General features: G+C 40.0%; 1 protein-coding gene across 1 annotated transcript in view; it reads right to left on the reverse strand.

Moving 5' to 3' along the window:
• The window catches only part of grin2ca (glutamate receptor, ionotropic, N-methyl D-aspartate 2Ca), a 125060-nt gene that overhangs the window by 41737 nt on the left and 57972 nt on the right, over positions 1-25351 (reverse strand). Inside the window, exons 3-5 of the mRNA XM_038288306.1 lie at positions 21465-22066; positions 9333-9447; positions 4536-4747 (exon numbers count right to left, since the gene is read on the reverse strand). Coding sequence (XP_038144234.1) covers positions 4536-4747; positions 9333-9447; positions 21465-22066 — 929 coding nt within the window. The remainder of the gene's footprint in view (positions 1-4535; positions 4748-9332; positions 9448-21464; positions 22067-25351) is intronic.

Raw genomic sequence — 25351 nt, forward strand, 5'->3', positions numbered from 1 at the left:
AGCTATCTCTATAGTTCTGCTGCTATAGGCTTAGACTGCTGGAGGACATAGGGACCCCTTTTCATCATTCTGCTTCATTCTATCTCTATTCTCCCACTCTGCAGAATCTGTTAGTTCAATCTCTAACCTTCTGCTCTCTCTGCTTTTTCTCATAGTAGCTTCATCTGGTCTGTTCCTGTTTGGCTGTGACTCCATCCTGGAGAGAAATATCAGCTGTGTTGCTGCCATCAACACCTTTGTTTCTAGATGCTGGAGATCTGCCTGTTTTTCAGTGTAGTCCTGTTTCTCTTACTGTAACTGACTGGATGTGCTCTCTTCATCCTCTGAAATGGGAGCTGCCTTGGACCTTGTCTGCCTGGCTGTGTGTTTCCTGGACGGGGCCGCCTGTGGAGCTGGTTGACAGTTGCCTTTTGTATCTATGCTTCTTTTTCTATGTCTGCTTCTGTCTCCTTGAACCCCAGTGGGCCTCAGCAGATGGCCGCTCACACTGAGCCTGGTTCTGCTGGAGGTTTCTTCCTGTTAAAAGGGAGTTTTTCCTCTCCACTGTCGCTACAAGCATGCCTAGTGCGTTCCTTAGATAGAAAACTTTGGATCAATCTGACTGGATGATCTGGTTGAACTGTAAACTGCCTTGAGATGACGTGTTGTGAATTGGCGCTATAGAAATAAACTGAATTGAATTCAATAGGTATCCTTTCTGTCTTAAAGAAAGGCTTAAAACTACTTTGTTTCCACTCATCACTGCAAATAAAGCCAAACTATTCACTTGATTGCACCTGTACACACTTTGCATGGCAGCAACACAGTCCCCCCATTCCAACTCCTTACACTTTCAGACATTTTCAGCTGAAAGCTGACCAGCCCATTGACCTTTCATTGACTGATTCCTTTTTTATAAATGTTCTGCCTAATGAAAAGGTTCTCTAACAGATTTTTTTTGTAGTGTCTGGAGGATTCAATGAGCTTGAGTGATAAAACGCCACAGTGCTTCATAACACTGAAGGGGTGCGATATTCATCTTCTGTTCCCTTCACCTCGTTAACACCATTGTCAGTAATGGATAATGGCCAACGCTTCTCTCCCTTTCTAATGAACAGCAATATCAGTCGTTAGGTGTTAAGGATTGATGACATGGTCTAATCGTCCCATCTAATTGATACCTCGCCATGCAGCGCATACATTTCCCTGATTGGGTCACTGGGTGATCCTGTGGATATTGCACTCTGGCCAAGCAGCCTAATGAGTATCTCACCTCGTTGAGTGATAAGAGGCTGTGCATGCTCTAATGGCAGGGGAAGAGCCTCTTAATCTCATGGCTAATGGCACTCTCAAGTTAGATACAAAATCAATTAAGATGGCTCTGCTCGCACATAAGGGTGTTTGAGGGACTCTAGACTGATCAGATGTTGGTTTGTTAAGGGAGGGGTTGTTCTGGTCAAGCTGATTGAATGACTGACTCACTCTGCCACAGTGGCAGTACAGAACTAAATCATGTGGAATAACATTACAGCTTTCAATTGATCAAATGAAACATGGTTAATATCTTTTCCATCAACTAAATTATCTGATTTAATGAAGTTAAAATTCTGTCAAAAGGGCACACATGTAATAAATATCCATACCAGCACACATATGAACTACTCTCCATGCACATTTTGACCACGTTATGCAAGCAGATTCAATAGCATGAGGCGCAAATAGGCCACAGGAATGAGCGCATGTTCCTTTTTGATCTGGCTGGTAGAGGCAACTAGAGACTGACACGGGAGTGGATTTTCACTCCTGTCCCGTCCCACTCCCACAGAAAAAAATGGTGTCCCGTCCCGATCCCGGGCCAGAGTAGAAATCTAAATCCTGTCCCGTCCCACTCCTTTCGAAATTATTCCCACTCCCATCCCGCTCCCATTCAGAATGACTCCCGCTCCTGCTCCACTCCCATTCTTGTTGTTTTTGAGCGCGGGTGAAAAACTCAGAGCGGAAGCACTGTTGGTTTTTGGGTCATGTAGTTTTTTGACTCGCATTATAGTGTAGGCTTCAAGGAAAAAAAACTACAAAATGGCGGCGCCAGTACTGGATTTTTTTTCTTTCTATTTTATTTTATTTCTTGGCATCGATCCTAGTTTTTTTTAGTTACTATTGGTTTGCTCCCGTCTGCTCCCGTTAATGTTTAATCCTGTACCGTCCCAATCACGTGATCGTTAATAATACTGACTCCCATCCCACGGGAATCCCACGGGAATCCCGTGAGTCTCTAGAGGAAACCAGGAAGTAAATGGCCAGTGATTGGCTACTTTTCAGGAAATGCTTCCTCTTTCTAGTTGTGATTATTAACATTTGCAAAGCATCTTAGGTGTTCTCTTCAAAAGTGCAAAATTTAAGTGAAGTCATCATTAAAGTGGTCGGGAAGCGGCCGTTCCAACCGTTGCATTTCATGATTCTCCCGAGTGGTGCAATACTTTATACGCCTGAATAAAGTGAATGTGATTGGTCGTTTATCAAGGGGGCGGGATTGTTGTGGCGGAAGGTTAGCAAGAATGTTTGGTTGTGGCCGGTTTGTCGGAAGCATCTTGCTAACCAGTTAGCAACTTAGTGCTAGCAGGTTCCCAATGGGAAATTCCATTAGGACCAAGTAGCACTAAATTGGTGACTAAGGCTACGTTCACACTGCAGGCCTTAATGCTCAATTCCGATTTTTTTGTGAAATCGGATTTTTTTGCGTGTCCGTTCATACTTCCAAGTATATGCGACTTGTATGTGATCTACTGTGTGAACTGAAAGCGTTCAACCGAAGTGTCCCGCATGCGCACTCGAGGACGCGATGACGTCACATGTAGCAAGCGTCCTCAGTGTTTGCGGAAGTAAACATGACTCGTAATACCGCAGCGTATATTGCGTTCTTTAAGTTCTTCTGCAACAGGAGCAGGCACATTACGAACAAAATCTTTTTACGAAGATCAAAAAGAAAGAGAGCCAGGTTCCGGTAAGACCCTTCGAGTTTGGTCTGAATCGAGCTATCTTTCCAAATATGAATTAAGTCAGCAACCTCACTTTCTCTCCATTGACTGCTCTCTGTGTTATCTTCCGCCATGGTTGTTAGTTTTTCCCGCCTCCGCTTAGTAGGACGCAGATTAGTAATGTTTAGTAACGTTTGTCAAGTATCAATGACGTGTAGGTCGGATGAATGCGACCTGGCCGTACAGACACAGGTCGCATTTGAAAAGATCAGATACGTATCCGGTCAGGACCACATATCCAAGTGGCCTGGGTCGCATTTGAAAAAATCCGATCTGTGTCGTTCAGACTGTCATAAAAAGATCAGATACAGGTCACATATGGGCAAAAAAATCGGAATTGGGTCACTTCAGGCTGCAGTGTGAACGTAGCCTTAGAGACAACACTGTCAAGGAACGCTATGGACAGCGGAAACATGCAAGAGGAGGAGAGTTTAGTGTCGGAGGTCGTGGATGAGTCTCCTCCGTCATCCATTTTTTATTTAGAGGAGGAAAGCGGGGACGAAGATGTTGTGGAAGAGGACGCCAGGGCGGCAGAAGCTTGGTTTGGTGTAGAAGGCTTCCAGCCGTACATGTTTGAGCCCTTGCCTCGCAACGCTGCCAGTTCTGTTAGCTCTACGCCTGCCGAAGACACAGACGTCCATCCCCGTGAACACTGGGACGCAACTCAATGGGAAAGGAAAGGATTCTGATTTCAACCGTTGCGTATATTAGCTGCCACATATGAATCAAGATGCTATGACCGAAAAAATTGGATTGACAGATGAGTGTTGATATATAATTGGCCGAATGTAGGTGTTCAGGCAGACGTAGAACTAACTACTGCAGAAGATAACGAAAAAAAACAGATTTTAAGACAGGATTTTTTTTTTATAGAAATTTTCTAAATTTTGGGACAATATCGTCTGATAAAGAGCACATTTAAATACATGTTTAAGCCAAACATTTACATTTTGAATGATATAAGCTAACGTTAGCTTCACTGTTTCTACTGAGGAAAATGAGGCTTGAATAATGAACAAACATTTACCATCATTTAACTGCTACTGTTTAAGGCCTCATGGTATTGAACATAAACTTTTAAAGGAAAAGTCTGGTCAGCAAGGAATAATCAATGGATCATAATCTATACCTAAAGCTAATACGTTTGCTGTGAATTTAGCCTCAATCAGTAAAAAAATAAACATTTTTGTCATTTACAAATCTTAGCACACATTCGTAGATCTGAAAAGAGATTGGTGAATTTTTTACACATTTGCAGATACTCATACAGACAGATAAATCTCCTCATACATTTTCAAATCCCACTGCACACACAAAACTAGATACAGACACACAAATTTGCGAATTTTTTTAACTAAAAATGTCACTGTACCCTCTGATTTTATCATATTATATATAAGACCTGCTGTTAATCTTTATCTGAATGCTCAGCCTTGTATTTTCAACGGATCAGAGGAAAAGCACAAAGCTGCTGCCTTTCCTTAATGGTTTATGGAACACTATTCATAACAGTGAGCTTACGCCTCCGTCTTGTTGGACTGTCGTCTGCAGGGTACAGTGTTGCTAACACAGGTACCAGTCTCAGGGTCCACCGCTTCTACGATAACGAACGGCCGCTCTTCCAGTGTAGCCACAGTCAGATGTCTGTAATCAGACACAGGCTCAAAGTAGGAGCCAAACCGCGGCCACACGGGGTATCTCATCTGCAGGATTCCCATCTCATACGTCCCCACCTGGAGGAGTGAAGAAAAGAAAAAAAGGAATCAGCACAACGTGCAGCAAAAAAATCAATATCAACAGATGACTTTCATCATACTCTCGAAGGAAAGCAAAAACTTCTGGGAGAGGGAATCAGCAATATGCCATCAATGCTGTAACTTTGAGCTGGATTATTTAACCAAAATGTATATTACAATGTACTTTCTCATTTTAGGAATCATTGTTTTAAAGAAAAAACATCTTTTTTTGGGAGCTACAAGCTTGAACAGATGAAATGCACATTAAACCAGCTGATCATCTGTCCCTCTTCATATTCCCCAGTCCATGGCATCTAGCTTCTTTCAATTTCTTTGTCATTTCTTCCTTTCACTCTACATGTGGAAGAAGACAAACGCTCCTATGCCTGAAAGGAACAACCTAAAGGAATCCAATTAGTTCTCTAAAATCATTCTGTTAACATTTCTTCCTCTCTGTCTCAAACCTCTGCTACTCTAGTTTTGATTTTTTTGGTTTTCTTTTATTAGGCTTACTTTATTTTGACCTTCTCATCTACAGCAAAGCAAAAATAAAAAGATCCCAGCTCTATTTTTTTTCTTAGCTGTTACAGCGAGCCTTAATAACACTAGTAACTCTGGTCTGAAATTTAGTTTCTCTTATTTGTGCACCAAATCATTTGTACATTTGTACGCCACAGGTGGAGCCTGTGGCGTACAAATGTGCCTCTCTCTCAGTCAGTGAGAAACGGTGTAACCACAGACTGCAGCCTTTATTGAAAAATATCAAAATATGCTCAAGCTTTGCTTTATCTTTTAATAAAAAGATCTCGCGGTACGTATTGATATTAAACTGTCCAGCCTTATAAAACTGCATCAACTACTGTTTGTTTGCAATCTTGTCTTTTTAGATCAGTATAAATCCCTAGATTAGTATTACTTTCCACAATCTTTACAGGCTATTGATGTTAGGACACAGTATGGCTGAAACAATTAAACCTGATTAATCAATTATTGAAATAATCGATTATTGAAATAGTCGGCAACTAACTACGTAAGATTAAGCATTAGCTGGAGTATAGAGATTCTAGCCTGGTAAACCTGACTAAATGGGAGATGTAAGGTGTTACCGTATATAGTATGAGATGGGGCTACTTTACTAGGCCATAGAGATTCTAAAATGTGTTATAATTTTTACAAATTATATCAAAATTGTAAAAAAATATTTAGCATTTAAGTTAAAAAGGAAAATTATTCTGCCACTCTTCTCTATCCAGAACTCCTCCAGTGGAAAAGTTTTAGCTTCACTGGTTTAATTCCGTAAAAATCTTCTTTAAGGAAACTTTCGCCATCCGATTATTAATTGAAAAAAATAATCGACAGATTAATCGATTTGCAAAATAACCGTTAGTGCAGCCCTAGAACACAGCATTCTCAAACATAACGGTGAATGATCATAATTCCAATCCAGGGGAACTGCCTCTGATGTCCACGCAATGTTGCAGGAACTGATTCATCTGTCTACAATTTTTTCTATTGATTGATGAATAATCAGATAGCCAAAGGTTCCTTAAAGAAGATTTTTACAGAATTAAACCAGTAAAACTAAAACTTTTCCACTTGAGGAGTTCTGGATAAAACATATTGACGGTAGAAAGGTTTTTAACTTAAATGCTAAATATTTTTTAATACTTTTTTGATACAATTTCTGCTCTTAGTGGGTCGCTCTGTCAGCTAAAGGCCTGTTTTACAGGCTCTATACTCCAGGTAATGATTAATCAAGTACTAAATCAGTTGACAATTATTTTTAATAATAGATTAATCACACTTAATCCGATTATTGTTTCAGCTCTAATTTATATCAAGCTGTCTAAAGAAATAGACCATATTTAGACTCTCAGATGCTAATCTGTTAATCTTTTTTTAATCATAATCACCTAATATCCAGTTATATTTGTATATATAGTGGCAGGAAGGAACAGCTGGAAAAATCAGACATAAAACAAACAAAAAAAAAAAGAAAAGAGGAAAAGACAGCTTGTTTTTAAGAGCAGTAAACCCGTATAACCTACTTTAAGTTTATATAACAGCAAAATGAAAAACCTTCTCTCCCAGGAAGCACTTTTAGTGTTAGAATTATGCTTCACCACCTTCAGATGTGCGATAATCAACGTAAATGTGAGCTAATTTTCTTGTTTAACATTAAGAACTCAGTGACTGCTTCCATAAATGTCAATAACTTCCAGCGAATAAACAAAGTGTCCAAACAAAGTGTTGTTTTTTTCCCTCGCCAACATAATCTCTATTGTTTATGTGGGGGAGAAAAGCAATCCTATCTCAGCCCTGCAGTGAGTTTAGCTCGTAACATTTAAATGAAAAAGGGTGAAAAAAACAAAATGGGGGAGAAGTGTGAATATTTCATCTGTGCTTGGACTTTCTCTTCTATGATGCCAGTCATAGAAGAGCATTGAAGAGCTATATGTGTATATATTTTTATCTTTTTTATTTTTATCTTTATTATCTTGTGTATTTGGATGTGTGTATATATATATATATATATATATATATATATATATATATATATATATATATATATATATATATATATATATATATATATATATATATAACTATGTAACTGAAGCGTGTAACAAAAGTAATTTCCCTCTGGGATTATTAAAGTATTTCTGATTCTGATACTGTTGCTCCACTTTACACTTCACTTTACTTGGATTTTCACTTTATTTGGATTTAGTTTTTACATGTGCATAGATATACCTACATATATATATAAAGAAGAGCTATATGTCTATATATTTTATCTCTTTTTTTTCTTATTTTTATCTTTATTATATTGTATAGTTGGATGTGTGTATATATTGTATAAAACTGTAACGGGAGCCTGTAACAAAAGTAATTTCCCTCTGGGATTATTAAAGTATTTTTGATTCTGATTCTGATTCCACTTACGGGCATTTTATCAAGTAAATAAAAATTTGAAATTAATAAAACATTCTGGGATGAATAAACTTTTACTTTATCCTCAGGCGTCGTGCTTGTTTATCAAAGCAGTAAAAACAGCTTCTATTTCACATGCAGATAAATAAATGCCGCGTTCAGACCGCACGCGATGGAGGCAGCAGAAGCAGCTGGTTTACATGCAAAGTCAATGGTTGACGCGCATCAAGGCGCAGCAAAAGGTCCTGCAGCGCGTTCGAGCAGCTGAAGCAGAGCATCATGAGCTTCTGAGCATCTGACGCGTGTAACACGTTTCACAAGCAGCAGATGGATGCTACAAATCAACCAATCAGAGAAGCTGATCTGGGAGCTGGCAGGGAGTCAGACACAGCACTGCTGATGCAGAGCGCCATGATCACTCCTCTGAAACAGTTTATTAACGCCTAAATTAACTTAAAATGTAGAAACCTGCCACAAGTTGACGACTATTTTAATAATCAGTTGATCATTTTCAATCCAATTAACATTTTCAACCCTTAATCAAAGAGTTTAATTTTTGTTTTTTATAGCATTTCTCATCAATATCAGTTTTTGCAATTCCAGACATATTTTATCTTGATTCTATTCAGTTTATTTCTATAGCTCCAATTCACATCATGTCATCTCAGGTCACTTTCCAGTTCACCAGATCATCCAGTCAGATTGATTCAAAGTTTTATATCTAAGGAAAACCAGCTAATTGCATCGACTCATTGACTCTTCAGCAATCCCTGACACTAAGCATGCTTGTAGCGACAGTGGAGAGGAAAAACTCCCTTTGAACAGGAAGAAACCTCCAGCAGAACCAGACTCAGTGTGAGCGGCCATCTGCTGAGCATAGATACAAAAGGCAGCTGTAAAAGGCGGCCCCATCCAGAAAACACACAGCCAGGCAGACAAGGTCCGAGCCAGCTCCCATGTCAGAGGATGAAGAGAGCACATCCAGTTAGTCACAGAGAAACAGGACTACACTGAAAAACAGACCAAGCTCCAACATCTATAAACAACGGTGTCGATGGCAGCAGTCCAGCTGATACTGTATATATCTTGATAAAACTTTAGATTTTTACAATAAGTGTAATCATATCACCAAACTATATTAGTATTTTCTTTGGATCATTGAGACAGAATATAACTCACTTTTTTTTTTTGTAATAAAAACCAAAAAAAAAAACCCCCAAAAAAGTAATTTTGTTTTCCATTACAGCTCCTCATTAGCTCAGAGTCCTGGTGACTCATTGAAATTTACTAAGTATGGCACCTGAAATTATCTTTATAACATAATTAGTTTTAAAATGCCTGCGGCTGTTATGTGAATGTTTTCCAGACCAGAGGAGGAAGCGATGCATATCTCATTCACCACTTCGGCTATATTCTTACATCCGTCTCCAAATAAATCGAAGTGCAGTCACTCGACTCTTGTGTTGTTCTATTATGTTTTCAAAATGAAGGTTGCCGTCTAAGTGTGCATGACTGTAATGTGTGGGAGAGGAAGATGCTTCATTAACTGCTTCATTGGAATCGGTACGGTTCATGTTTAGCAGCGATGACTGAAACATTCAGGAAGTTATTCTGTACAGAGAACTTTGTTCAGCCATCCAAAGCTTACCTTGTCCCACTGTCTCTCTCTGTCCAGAGTAATGACAATCATGGCTGGGTTCACCAGATAGCCATTACTGTTGAAGGAGAAGTCATTGTGCTCCCATGTTACATTCAGCATGTGTCTGAAGGAAGAAAACAGAGAAAAGAGATCAGTGACTTAAAGCCGGTCGTCTCTTATGGAAGCTGGATGAAAGAAATAGTCATATTAATGTTTATAGAGATTAGTCTAATTTTAGACTTTCTTCTTTTGTGAGGTAGGATGGTCAAGGATTAGAAAGGTGAACAAAAAAACTGGATCAGCCACTGGTTTCAGATTCCTCTGAGGATTTTTATTTTGTATCTTTCACTCTCACAACCATTTTTTCTGAGCTTCCAAGAACTCTAGGGCTCTGTTTGAATTCATGGGCTGAATCTTCTGAAGGCCAGATTCGAAGGCCGGTTATGTCACAGCACGGCGCTGAGGTCTGGTCGGACTCAAGACTCCTCGTCAATTGGCCTACAAATGCGTCCCTCTTTTTGCCTGGGATGGGGATGGGTCCAATGTCAGTGATGGGCAGTAGCGCCGCTACATGTAGCGAAGCTATTAGTCTAACTACATTTTCCAGTAGCTTGACCGTAGCGTCGCTGCTTTATTTATCAAGTAACTTTCCTGTAGTGACGTTATTGTTTTAATCAAGTAGCGACGTAGCGTCCACAAACGCTACAAAATCCAGGGCAAAACTAAGAAATGAAACCATGTTTTCTATTTTGAAACAACAATCAGCCACAAAACTCCTGTAAATAGCAGTTTCAGCTGACGCTCTTATAAGTGGCGTAGTAGCACAGGCACACTCAGTAGGGTTAAACAAGCGCACCCTTTCTGAGGCTGTCATTCTATTGGCTGGAAAGGTTGCTAGGCGACGATCCGACTGCAATCCGAGAGAGAGCAAAAAAAAACCTTAGAGGAAGCAGCCCGTAAATTCGAACACAGCCTAAATGTGCTAGTATAACCTGCACTCAAGTGGACCAATCCACAATTAAACAGGTAGAACAAAAACAAAAAAGTCTAAACAGAGAAACAAGAGTAAAGTTATTAATCTAATTTACAAACTCATCTACATAATGAAAGAGTCTGCAAAATAAAAAATGTGATACCAGATAACTCCAAAAGTTACTTTTAAGAAAAACAAACAAAACATTATTCCAAAGAAAACCCTCTAATTTTCAGAACCCAGTAAGGTAATCAATGACATCATCATCATCTATCAATTTAGCAGGAAATACTGGGAAAAACAATGGTGAGTAAAAAGGAAAACAAATACCATGAATTTACTTTGAAACAAAATAAACAAGTTCAATCAATAATCCAGAAGTAGCAGCTTTAACCCAAACATATAAATAGATGGAAACTGTAACATAATACAAACAAATCCAGGATAGTAAATGAGGCAAAGTTCTGATTCATTTCTGCATTATGAATCAGAAATAAGAATGAGGGACAAGCGGTGAACACAAACTGAACCACTTTGTCACAATTGTCTGTAATAACAGGAACATTTTTAAAGATGTAGTAGAGTTAATAATACAAAGGATTCCTCTCCTCTAATGTTGTTGCTAGTGATAAATAAAGTGCTATCCAATAAAAATAAAGTTTTCTTATTCTTCTACCACTATAATAGTTAATCCATCATTTACACGATGTATTATTTTGCAAACTGATTAATCTGTTTCTATTTTTTATTTTTTTTGATGAACAGCCAAACGTTCCTCAGAAACAATTTTTTACAGAATTAAACTAAAACTTTTCCACTTGAGGAGTCGTGGATAGAGCAGATTGAGAAAAAAAAATGTTTTATCTTACAGTAGCAGCCAATAAAAATGTCCCTTCCCAGTCAAACACCAGCTGAATGGCAGCCCAATTCCCTCCATCTCCCAGCAATATCCCCTCCAACTTCCAGCCACTGGCCTTCACCTGGGCGTGCATATTTTTTTTTACTCTGACTCGTCCTTTAACTGAATTCTTTAGATCTTAGTCTCCATTTAAACCCAGGTTTAAAGCCTTGCAGGGCAGCCTAAAGCCCACTGCCAACATTAAGACAGAAAAAGGAAAGAAAAAAACTGTCCGTTCAGGTGGTTTATAAAATATGTGATTCGTCTATATGTGAATTGTCTATATACCAAATTGAATTGTTGTTCTCTACTTCAGAAAACACTATAGATTTTAAAAATTCTATTTAAAAATTCAATGTGTAACATGGATGCATAAAAACCTGCATTTTATTTCAGTGGTAAATTCTGTTTAAAGTAACAGATTATGATTTAAAATGTCTCTGGACCTTTACTGGTTGTTGATTTTCTTTATTCGGACCCTGCAAATTTTTAATTTGTTATCCCTGCTGTAGTGGATAGATATGAACATGTGTTTCACACACCTGTCCTACAGTAGCAGCCATTTAAAATGGCTCCTCCACCTTCCAGCCACTGCAGTGACCCCATCCTGCTTTATTTTTTTACTCTGACTCCAACATTTCACTGAATTACAGGGTCTGACAAGGAGATGACGCTTCTCTTTAGATCTTAATGTCCACAAATCATGACAGAAATAATATTTTAGTACAAAGATGATGTTTAAAAATGAATCTTAGGGGGACCAGCCGAGGACCCATCAAGGAACGTGGAGAAATCTTGAATGGCTGCTACTGTAAATGCACAAAGGAGCGCCTCTGCAGATCCTTCCGTCCAGCTCCTATTAGGCGCAATAATCCCCGTTGCTCCTAACAGTCCCAACAATCAGGCTACTGGTTGAACAGGTTGTTAATTCGATCACGAGTTCTCCGCCGCTCTGACCCCCTTAAAAGGTCCTTCAACTTAAAAGATTCCAAAATCATAAATTATACATATATATAATTATTATTTTGAAAAAAAATTCTCTGTTTGTTAGCCAAAACTTCTTTATGAATTAGAATTCATGTAAACAACAATGTTAAAACCAACGGACAGGTAAAGGGAATCATGTTGTCTATTAGTTCATCATCCTGCCTGGATACTTTGGTATTTATGGTGATCGGGCCTCTAAAGGTTTCCACACAAACAGCTCTCCCAAAGAGCACACAGCATTCCCCACTATCCTCTCAATCCTGCTGAGAACGCTACAGTTTTAATCATCAATAGAAAGAGAAATTAAATGGAAAAACATCTGAAAATTAACAAGACTGGTTAAAAAATTCTCCCAGCACATTTTCTTTCAAATTATTATTATTTTTTTTAATGAAAGGATACTGTGAACTTAATATTAGAGGAGTAGTGGTGGAGGGGGAATAAAAGGAGACAACCAAAAAAGCCAATAGAAGATGCGACCACACTCACCGGCCACTTTATTAGGTACACCTGTCCAACTGCTCGTTGACACTTAATTTCTAAGCAGCCAATCACATGGCGGCAACTCAGTGCATTTAGGCATGTAGACATGGTCAAGACAATCTCCTGCAGTTCAAACCGAGCATCAGTATGGGGAAGAAAGGTGATTTGAGTGACTTTGAACGTGGCATGATTGTTGGTTCCAGAAGGGCTGGTCTGAGTATTTCAGAAACTGCTGATCTACTGGGATTTTCACGCACAACCATCTCTAGGGTTTACAGAGAATGGTCCGAAAAAGAAAAAACATCCAGTGAGCGGCAGTTCTGTGGGCGGAAATGCCTTGTTGATGCCAGAGGTCAGAGGAGAATGGCCAGACTGGCTGGAGCTGAGAGAAGGGCAACAGTGACTCAAATAACCACCCGTTACAACCAAGGTGGGCAGAAGAGCATCTCTGAACGCACAGTACGTCGAACTTTGAGGCAGATGGGCTACAGCAGCAGAAGACCACACCGGGTGCCACTCCTTTCAGCTAAGAACAGGAAACTGAGGCTACAATTTGCATAAGCTCATGGAAATTGGACAATAGAAGATTGGAAAAACGTTGCCTGGTCTGATGAGTCTCGATTTCTGCTGCGACATTCGGATGGTAGGGTCAGAATTTGGCGTCTACAACATGAAAGCATGGATCCATCCTGCCTTGTATCAACGGTTCAGGCTGGTGGTGGTGGTGTCATGGTGTGGGGAATATTTTCTTGGCACTCTTTGGGCCCCTTGGTACCAATTGAGCATCGTTGCAACACCACAGCCTACCTGAGTATTGTTGCTGACCATGTCCATCCCTTTATGACCACAATGTACCCAACTTCTGATGGCTACTTTCAGCAGGATAATGCGCCATGTCATAAAGCTGGAATCATCTCAGACTGGTTTCTTGAACATGACAATGAGTTCACTGTACTCAAATGGCCTCCACAGTCACCAGATCTCAATCCAATAGAGCATCTTTGGGATGTGGTGGAACGGGAGATTCGCATCATGAATGTGCAGCCGACAAATCTGCGGCAACTGTGTGATGCCATCATGTCAATATGGACCAAACTCCCTGAGGAATGCTTCCAGCACCTTGTTGAATCTATGCCACCAAGAATTGAGGCAGTTCTGAAGGCAAAAGGGGGTCCAACCCGTTACTAGCATGGGGTACCTAATAAAGTGGCCGGTGAGTGTGTGATGACATCTCAAGGATAAAAAAAGAGATTAAGTTTGTTGTTTAAAGTCTCCCTAATGAAAGGAAGTTAATTGGATTCCTTTCGTCGAACTATGCATGCTACACAGCTTTAAACTGCAGGAAACAGCTGAATTTGAAGGAGGAGAAATTATAAAGCAATCAAATTGTTTCCAAAGTTAAAGGCTTCATAGATCAGAAACCAGCTACTTGAAATAATGTAAACTCCTCAATGTTTGTCCAATTATGTTTACTCTTATAAATGAAGGTAGAATGATCATCTAGTGATCATTCTACCTTCATTTAAAGGTGGGACAGTTGGGTAAATGGATGCTGCAACTTAAAACTGTGGATTAGGTGCCACTGATGCCATTGGGAACCCAGTGGAAATGTTGCTATAAATGATGAGCAAGATAAACATATGTATGCATGTGAGGAAAAACACAGCATAGACTTGCAATCTCTTTACTTTAGTATCACATTAAGATTTCTAAAAGTTTTGATAATGAAATCAGATATCACTTATCTCTATTTTACTCTGTGTTCAGTTCAATCATGGTGTTTAAAGAGACATAGTTCCTAGGTTTGTGCAGACATAAAATCATCTTCTTCTCTCAGAGACAGCATCCCAGTTTTTGCAGACATATTCCACCTCAGGCGATAAGTAGAAATGAGATCAGTGCTGAATAGGATGAATGGGAGGACAAGAAAAGCCGCAGTCTGCCGCTACCACTACACAGTCCTTTCATTTTGGAGCTTTAATGTCATTTTAGGTCTAATTTCAGCCTAATTTTGACAACTTTCTGTGTACTGGCCGGTTTGTACACCCCTGGTCTAGTAGGCTTTACATTCGGGACATTATGGTACAGCGCTGCTGAAAGATGCCATTTTCCTCTGATCTGGGACCTCAATTGCGATTTTTATCCCAATATCTGTGTTGAAGAATAATCTCAGTTCCTTGATGCATTTAGCAGCTGCTTTTGATTCTCTTGTTGCCTCACTCACTGCCATCATTGCATCTCCTCACACACCACTCCAGCAGAGGTGATGAAAGCCTGGTGGGAGGAGAACAGCCCACAGCCCGGTGTGTGTGTGAAAAGCCTGTTTAATCTGGTAGGGTGTGATAATCTTATTAACAGGTGAGCCGGCTCATTATCTGAAGCTCGCTTGAAAAGATTGTGTGATCTAGCGAGCGCGAATCCAAGCATAGAGGAGGCTGCTCACGTTTGATCCGGCTGCATGGAGGGGAGATCTGACGACAGAGCTAATTTAAAGCGTTTGTTCTGTTTCACTGACCCAAGTTACTCGTCTTGCTGAACATGTTCCTGCTGGGTTTAGCGTGTATGAATGATATGGTTTGTAGTTGATCAAAGAAGGCAATTATGTTTGCAGATTTTTTAAAAGTGTAAATGGTTTAAGTTTACAGAAAGAATTTATCTCCACAGACTCCATCGACTGAAGAGAGAAATAGATAATGAATCAGGGACAGGATGATTTTTCTTAAACAGGGTTATTCCACGGGTCATTACAAAATCATTAAAAGTCATTCAAATTATTATTTTTTTTAATTAAGGCCTTAATTGGCATTAAAATTCATTAAATTTGATTTTCATAAAAACATATTTCGTCAGGTATATTATATCGGATATAACTGATTCCACATGTTTGCGGGGAACTGCTACCGGTTGATCGAAAAGCCATATTTTTTTTAATTTAATAACATTTTATTTTTTATTTTACTTTTTATTTTCTTTCTTTTTGTTTTGTCACATCGTCTGGCGATGTGGCATTGTCTTCAAGCCAAAAAAAGAGCCCAGCAGATTTTACTTCCACAAGTGGAGCAGTACGGCTATCGCCAAAGTGTTCCTCTCCATTTATGCGTATAAATAGCTTAATTATAATTCATGCAGGGAGTTTTACAGGTTATACGGACACTGCAATGTCAGTAGAACAGGAAAGGAAAAACAGGAAAAAAGGAGAAAAGATGAAAGAGAGACAACGATAAAACATCTTCTATCTGCTTCATCACCTGCAAAGAGGTAAAAAGAACAGCACAACCAATATAGTATAAGAGATACAATAAAGTAACACCTAGATACTATCCCTGAAGAAAAACCATAGTTTTGGAAAAGAAGCTCGAGTGGAGAAAAAGCTAGAGAATGGGAAAAATTGCAAATTTCAACAAAAGAGGCTGAAAAACAAGGAATTTGGGACATGGCTGCAGCCTGACGGTAAAGATGACAAAGGATTTAGCCGTGTGTTTATGTATATATATATATATATATATATATATATATATATATACCGTAAATTCTCTAATATTGGCCTGTATTCCAATAGCGGCCGGGTCTCTAATAATGGCCGGTCTCGCTGTCAGAGGAGGTAAATAATGGCCGGTCTCTAATACAGGCCAGGGCTATAAACGTTTTTTCTGGGCATACCTCAACATTATACTTGTGGTAGTAACATACAAGTACCACAGCCCTGCGCAGCTGGACGACAGGCCGACTGCTGCCCGTCTGCGCGAGGAAGAGAACAGACACGCAGCAGAACATGAGGAGCAGCGCGAGTGATGAGGAGATTAAAGGGAGAGATGAAGAGGAGGAGGAAACTGAGGAGGAGGATTAAACAGATTTGGACGATTTTTTTTTTTTTTTTTACTTCAAACCAAGCGAGACATGGTAACTGTACTTTTTCAATAAATGATCCTAGTGTTTTATAGGTTCAAATAGACACAAAATCTCATTTTTATTCATTCCACTGGTAGTCTGTTTTGCTCAAATAGCAATAGAGGCCTGTCTCTAATACTGGCCTCTATCCAATAAAGGCCTGGACCGCGATGCACTTGAGTGAAATAAAGGCCCGGGCCTATATTAGAGAATTTACGGTATGCTAGAGGTTCTATCATGGGAGGATGAGCCCCTACACAGGATGTACCACCGAAACATAACTAAAGTGTCAGACATCAGGAAATCCTACCAATGGCACAGAGGCACTCATCATGGCTGCACAGGAGCAAGCCCTAAGCACCAGATCAATAGAGGCCCAGATCTACCACACCAGACCAGACCCCAGGTGCAGACTGTGCAAAGAGGCCCCTGAGACAATCCAGCACATCACTGCAGGGTGTAAGATGCTAGCAGGGACTGCTTACATGGAGCGCCATAACCAAGTGGCTGGAATAGAATACAGGAACATCAGTGCAGAGTCTGGGCTGGAAACCCCAAGGTCAAAGTGGGAAACACCTCCAGAGGTGTTAGAGAATGACAGAACCAAGATCCTGTGGGACTTCCAGATACAGACGGACCAAATGGTAATGGCAAACCAACCGGACATTGTAGTGGTGGACAAAAAGCAGAGGAAAGCTGTTATGGTTGCCATAGTGATACCAAGTGTCTGCAACATCAGGAAAAAAGAACATAAGAAACTAGAGAAATACCAGGGGCTCAGAGAAGAGCTGGAGAAAACCTGGAAGGTCAAGGCATCAGTGGTACCTGTGGTCATTGGGGCCCTCGGGGCAGTGGCCCCCAAACTGGAGGAGTTACAGCAGATCCCTGGAAATACATCAGACATCTCGGTCCAGAAGATGCAGTTCTAGGAACAGCAAAGATACTGGCAGAACCCTCAAACTCCCAGGACCCCAGCTTGGAGGAAAAAAGGGGGAGACCATCCACCATATATATATGAGGGATATATATGAGGGTCATGGGAACTTTTTGATGGCATTAAAGGAATAGTACACCCAAAACATGATTAGCCTTCATTTTCTACTCACCCCCATGCTGAACAACACTCTGGAGTACTTTTTGATATCTCAAATGCATCTGGAGATCTGGGAGGCTTCTTGCTGTCTGCTGACATTCAAATAATGGAGGTCTATGGCGCCCGAGACAGAAAGGTCCACAAAAGTCCACAAAAAACGTGTCAATATTCCTCCATACTGCTCGTCCAATGTATTCCAAGTGTCCTGAGTGGGTAGCGTCCAGAATTTACTCGAAACGAAGTCATTTAGAATGTTTTTAGAGCATAAACAGTAGTGTATAGGATTTCCTGAAAGCACGTTCACGACGCTACGGAAACCGCGGCAGACCAAACCAGATGAAAGTGCGCATTCAGCGTCTGCTCTGCCGATAATGCAAGCGTAGAAGAAGAAATGTGCTGTTTACCTGTGCAAAGAAAGAAACAACGAAAGAAAAATGTCTGAGGACTTCAGTGTTGAGGAAGAGCATGAGTTCTTTGACGAGCTGAATGCGCACTTTCGTCTGGTTTGGTCTGCCGCGGTTTCCGTAGACTCGTGAACGCGCTTTTAGGAAATCCTATACACTACTGTTTATGCTCTAAAATCATTCTAAATGACTTCGTTTCGAGTAAATTCTGGATGCTACCCACTCAGGACACTTGGAATACATTGGACGAGCAGTATGGAGGAATATTGACACGTTTTTTGTGGACTTTTATGGACCTTTCTGCCTCGGGCGCCATAGACCTCCATTATTTGAATGTCAGCAGACAGCAAGAAGCCTCCCAGATCTCCAGATGCATTTGAGATATCAAAAAAGTACTCCAGAGTGTTGTTCAACATGGGGGTGAGTAGAAAATGAAGGCTAATCATGTTTTGGGTGTACTATTCCTTTAAGATAACTTCAAAGAGTTTTTTTTAGAGTTACTCATTCCTGTATGACTCCTGATAATGAATGAAGTTTCTGATTATGCTTGTTGACTGTTGGTTATTTTTTTATCACCGGTCATATAAACATTCTCCCTGACTAACCCAAGCTTACGTTAAAAGCTGCTGGAGCTGTTTTTTTATTTTTTTCTCCTCTTCTCTTTGCTGATTAAACCACTTTTTTTTTTACAAAAAAAAGGGGATTTGTTCTGTGATTCCTGGCACAGATGCCGTCACATTTCTCTTTTGGGCGTAGTTAAACTGATGCAAAACCAGGCCTTGTTCTGCTTTCACTACCCCTCCTTCCTAGGAAATTACCTCACATTCTCCACGCGAGATACGAGAGATGGATGGCAGTAGGGCACCATGAAATATGCACCACGCGGACAAACAGATGGGAACTCCTTACACATTGTGCTGTTCACCATTTTGCCTGTTTTTTTGTTTTTAGATTAGTAAAATCACTTAAACTTGATGTAGGAGAATAAAAGCCCCTTGATTTTTTATAGATTATAACCCATCAGTGAAATAAATGTTATGGAAAATACTCAATATTCATATAAAAATCTAGAGTTTTATTGCAATAAAAAAGATCACATGATGAGAGCTGTTTCCAGCTCTTATTGTGGTTTTAGCATCTTGTCCTCTATGTCCAGTGTGAGCATCTGCTGCTGGGAGGCTCCATCCAGCAGGATGAATATTACATTGGCATGCAGTGAAACCCTGACACTCTGAATATCTTTGCTGATAATTGTTTCATTCCAACCGGCCCCATTTCACTATCTATTTTCTACAGACTGATGAGCAATATATGTACAATATAGAGCAGCTCCTGGCCCCTTGGCCTCCATCCCCTTCTCCCTGACCACAGCAGCAGGGTTTTGATGTGTGGGGTGCTATGTGTGGCTGCATGCTGCATCTGAATTTTAATACTCTACATATACTGAGTAGGGCGGGCTCTGCTGCTGGAAACTGGGGGGCCTCACACACCTGGGATGGGGTCCTGGTGTTTTGCTGCTGTTTTACAGGTATAGCGAAGGATTTTTTTGCAATTTTTTTTAAAAAGACCTGCCCTCTCCACTAAAAAAAAAACAAAGAAAAAAAAACAGATCCCATCTTGCATCGTCTTGCTATCCAACGTCCGCTCACTGCAAAAAATGTAAATCTCAATAAGTCATTTTTTCTTAAATTAAGTGCATTTTTTGTTGAATTAAGGAGGTAAGTGAGACACATTGCCAATGGAACAAGACAATTTACATTTATAATAAGAAAAAAACTATTGCATTGTCTTATTTCATGTGTATAATATCTATTTATCTTATTTTGAGAGTTAAAATACTCATTCCATTGGCAAATCATCTTATTTACCAACTCAAATTAAGGGTAAATACACTTACTTTTAGACTTTTTTACTCATTTTTAGATAATTTTTGCAGTGCATTGGATAACAAAATGGACAATCTCCGACTTCACTGGAAAAATGATCTAGGAATAAGTACAAATTTCTGAAATTTAGTGTATTTACCCTTGATTTGACTAGGTAAATGAGATCGTTTGCCAATGGAATCAGTATTTTACTCTTAAAATAAGATAATTAGATAATATTCACTTGAAATAAGACAATGTAATTGTGTTTTCTTATTTTAAATCTAAATTGTCCTGTTCCATTGGCAAAATGTCTCTTTTATCTCCTCAATTCAAGAACAAATGCACTTATTTTAAGAAAAAATTAGTTATCAAGATTTTTGATTTTTTGCAGTGTTGGTCCTGCAGCCTGGTTCTGGACGCTCCGGATGGCTTTACCGTATTAACAGGAGAAGAGGCACAAGTGAAATTAGACACGGTGGTCGGGAAAAAATGCACAAATTCATGTTTTAAATCAGGTTGAGTCTGGATTCGTACCCCGGTCCGCCAATCCGTGACCTCTCTTTTAGTGGGATCAAAATCCTGATGAGCAGAGGATTTTTAGAGGTGGACTTTTCACTTAAAAACATGTCAAAACAATTTTTCCAACTCATAAAGTAAATAAAGCAAAGCTGGTCTCCAGCCTAAAGCTGCAGAACAGAGCAGTTAAACAACCAGAGCGCCAAAACAACTTGGTCACAGTTTGATCCAGCCTCCAAATTCCGTAGTTTAAGTATTTTTGAAGCTGAAAATGCGTTTGGTGTGAAACCAGCATTAGAGATCACACCTAAATTAATGCTCTAAAGCTCTGTTTTTATATACAGCCTTTAAATATTTTATAGCTTATAATAAACATTAGTTAAAATAAGAAAGGTGATGCCCGTGTTAAAATGAGGAAGTTATGTCCCCTAAAAAAGCAGTTGCGCCTCGAGGGCTTCCTCACGGTCCTTTTCCTGGAAGCAAGTTATTTACTACTCTTAACTCAAACTGGGTAAAATCATATAAAAAAGGACTATAAAACAGGAGTAAAAAGAGAAAGAGAAAATGCTTGGAGCTTGCACAGCTGTGGGCTCAAAAATCACCTCCGCGAGCGTCCGGCAAAGATTGAGCCCCGATGAAGGTCATCTCCTGCTTCTTATAGCTCATGAGTCTATGTGTTGCATCATGTTGATGGTTAGCTGTCCGTATCAGAAACTGACTTGAACTTCATGCAGCTTGCTTCTATGCTTCAGGGTTACAGATAGCTCTCCTCTATCAGACCGGCTCCAAGATGTGCCCATATCCTGTGCATTCTTAAAGACACGAAGGCTGTCCTGATTAGATGACCTCCGTACACACAGTGACATCCACAGTGTGAAGGAAGGCCATCTACTCTGTCTAATCTGGCTAACAGAATAACAACGCACATGATTTATAAATAATAAACCTAACACCCATTATAATACATTTAAAATACCGCAGTGATGATAGAGGAATTAAATATGTAGATCAGTGAAAAGACGATATCTTACCTGAACAGGGTGTCGTTGGTAGCGGATTGTTTGACGGGGTTATGACAGTCACTGTGGCCCTCAGGAACGAAGCCTCTCTGTTTCCTAAAGCTCTGAACCCCTTTAACCACGATGGCCACCCCATCACGCACTCTCTTCCTCAAACTCATCCTCCAGCGGTCCGTGATGATGCTGATTAAGCCCACCGGGAAGCTGTCGGGCGGCGGGATGTCTGGGTTTCCCACAGCCATGCTGGGGATAATCCAGATGTAACCTGGCCCTACGAGTCCAACTTCAGTTGCTAATGAAAAAAGGTACTGCGCCTCCTCATGGGAGCAGTAGACTAACAGGACCTGGGCATCAATCTGCTGAAGCAACCTCCGCGCTCGTATGTCGTTCATGCTGTCGGCCGACATGTCGAAGGACAACACGTCCTGCAGATCCCACAGGAAGTAGCTGGTGTCGGTGAAGGACTTGATGTAATCCACGTAGGCTTCATAGCCGGGGTACAGGCTCGTTATGACCACAAAGCTGTCCCAGTTGTACTCCTCCATCACCTTGAACATCCCGTTGATCTGCTGCTCAATGGAGGAGCCCAGCTGGAGGAAGTTGGAACCTTCACCCTGGAGGTAAAGGAGAAAAACATGGCATTGTTTTCTTTACTCAGCATGATGCTAGTCATCCCAAAAAAAGTTAAAACAATCCACCGGACTTTGTTTCCAAGTTTGAAGACATTTTGCTTCCCATCCAGGAAGCTTTTTAAATTTAAAATGTCAAAATTAGCGTTTAATTAAAGGCTTTATATGGTAGTCTTGTTTCGGCTTCGAAAACATGCAAATTGAACCGGATCCCTTGGGAATGGGCAGTCGTTGGGTTCTTTGCTAGTCTGCAATACCCGATACGTGTCTTTGTCTCTGCAAGGGGTGATGTTAGAGGGAATTGTTGGCTTGGCATGGGGATGGGGGCCGCGAATGACTATGACCTGGATGACTGAGAATCTTCAACAGTATGTTGCTAATCATTTGTTCCTGGACCTCTGGAGGACATTATTTATACCATGACAGATCGCATATTTTAAACAAACTCTGCTTTGCAGAGCAGCTAAGCTTTATTTTAATGGAGTGAATGTTGTTTCATTATTGATCCAATCAAAGAGCCTGTTATGTAAAAGGAAATTTGAAAAAACTACTGCAATTAAAAAATAAAACTTTGAAACACTTAATCAAAACAAGGATTTGAGAGTAACTCTGCAGTTTTCTTCACAGCCCCTGTCAAACCTTGACGATTTAGACCATCGTATACCTGACGTATGAAAAATCTGGCCAAAACGCTGGCATACGTTGGAGAAGTTATAGGCACATTTTGTACAAGTTATGAGCTTGCAAAAACATGCAGAAACATGCTGGCACACGTCAACATACTCGTGAAGTTTGACCCGCTAGAAGAGCGAGGTGCGCGAGAAGCTGGGACCCTTTTTCCAGCTGGATCTCCGCTCTTTTTGGCCCTCATGTCCCTCCGTCGTTGGACTAAACTCGTCCCCACTTCCTCACCGCCTCGGCCGTATCTAGACCCACAGCGTGTAGCTCAGACCACGCTTCAATACTGAGCATAATTTAAAAATGTCTGTGTCAAGCTCACTGCAACACACTGCTGTAAGAGTATAACCAGGAAGCGCGGTAGGAGGGCAAAATAGGTTTAGCGCCACCGCAGCACGGGAGGGAGAATTACGCCCAGGAGCAAATGGATAAAAATAGACCGGAGAAAAAAAAAAACATGAATCGATTCTCTTGCGGACGTGTCGATGCATCGGATCGTCGGCTTTTGGATCGATGCATCGATACAAAACGATTATTATTTACACCCCTAGTCCCTACCAAAGTTGAAATCAAACCTTCGCCCTTGCTTCCACTGCAAACCTTTTTTTTTCTTTTTATTGATTTATTTCTTCTTTTTTTTTTTTTTTGGCGGGTGGCAAACAGCAGCCAGGTAAATACCGCGATCAAAGACATCTTTTTATGCAGTCCAGGCGCCTCTAGGCGCATCGCTTCCCCCTTCAGGACAATGGCTTGTGCATCATTTCACAAGCATTACGCTGTCGTGCTAAAGCACAAGTTAGGCTGTCGTAACACAGAAGTTCTGGACTCGTTATGGACACTCTTTGTATGCGCTGTAAAGGAAGAAAATATTCTAACATAGTTAACTTTGGAAAAAGGTTGGCTTTTCATTTTCTTCCCTCTCCAGGTCCACCCGGCGAGCTGCGTTTGGTAATATGAAAATCAGCAAGGCGTGTTGACATCACAGAATTACAGAGTTTAATCCAATATAAGACAATGCATAAACTTAGAAATAAGACAATGCACAAACCTACACCAGAAACTGCAGAACAACAGAGACATACATTCCATTACCTGACATAGGAGGAAAGAAAGCAAAGACGTACAAGACATCTTTGGAGAGTTGCAAGAGCAAAATCTGATCTTTTTCTTCTATTTAGAAAGCTTTATCCTCTTGTATCTAATCCATTCAAAAAGGGCTGGCCCTCGGTCCTCCAACCAAAAGCCATCTCTGACACTGCTAGGGCTTCCCCTTATTTACTGCAAACATCTGGGGTCATTTGCTTCTTTGTTTTAACAAGAAAAGGCGGAAAGCTTGTCCTGGCATCTAGAATTCTTAGGGTCATAAAACACAAGATAAGCTCCCACAGACAGCTTGTGGAATGCAGGGGGCCTCACCATAAATTCTCATGAACAAACTTAAATTTTTTCGAATCTGGTTCAAGGAAAGGTTATCTTCACAAACTTGTTCAAAGTAAGAAATATGTTCACAAGGAGAGTATACAACATACCTTTTACACATGCCATAAGATTAAGTGTATTAAAATCTAAAAATAATCATTTTTCTATAACAGTCCCCGTTTTGAGGTCTGAGACATACAGACCTCACAAATAAAATGATTAAGCCTTCTAATAGAAGAACCAAAAAACTATTTAGTATACTAAAAAACTAAAACATTAGCCCAATTTTATAACAGTCCCCTTTTTAAACAGCACCTCCTAGTTCCACTGCCAGGTCATGTGTCTGAAGCTGAACTCCATAATCTAAACTTATCAAATGTATCTTGCGCTGTCCAACAATTTAATACTCACCTAATGAACCACAAAATTTTAACCAGTAAAAACTAAACTAAAAATACATTTCACTTATCAAACATGAAAAATCATAAAACTCAGTTATGTCAATAGAAGAAAACACACAATAGAAATATTAGCCCAAGTATAAAATTAGAAAACCAGAGCAAGATATCTCGAAATTACTAAAAAATGCTCAGCAGACTTAAAAAACAATACTCGCCACAAAAATTACAATTTGTCAATACAAAACAATAACAACATCAAAGAAGAAAATAAATCACAAACACATAAAAATTACAAAAGACCTTTTTTTTTTCTTTCTTTTTTTCACAATTCAACAATAAGAAGTTAGAGTTCGTCTCTATGCTCCTTCGATAGTCTTTCAAAAATGAATATGAATTCTTCGTCAGGAAACGATCCAAAAATACGCGCAAAAGAAACGAATGTTCTTGAAGAGTTAGCAAAAAACGAAAACACGCAATAAAAAGAAGATAAGTTAATGATGATCTTGTAGCTGGATCCTTCACGTGTTCCTCCTCGGTTGTAAACCTCAGGTTTTCCACCTGAGTGTCCGTTGCTCACTGAAAATTGGAATATTATGCCAATTTAACAGTGAGTTTAAGGAGAGGGTGCAATCTCCTTTTCTCAATGGAAGGACACCGGAACAGGATTATTGTGCCTGTCTGGGCCTTTTAAGCCTTGTAATTCAGGAAAATGAAGTGGTTTTGGCAGACTTCTGCCCGGAAATGCAGATCCTCCTCCGCGCTGTGATGTGCC

Source organism: Cyprinodon tularosa, unplaced genomic scaffold (genome assembly GCF_016077235.1).
Source record: "Cyprinodon tularosa strain WSP-4 unplaced genomic scaffold, ASM1607723v1 ctg250, whole genome shotgun sequence".
Lineage (NCBI taxonomy): Eukaryota > Metazoa > Chordata > Actinopteri > Cyprinodontiformes > Cyprinodontidae > Cyprinodon > Cyprinodon tularosa.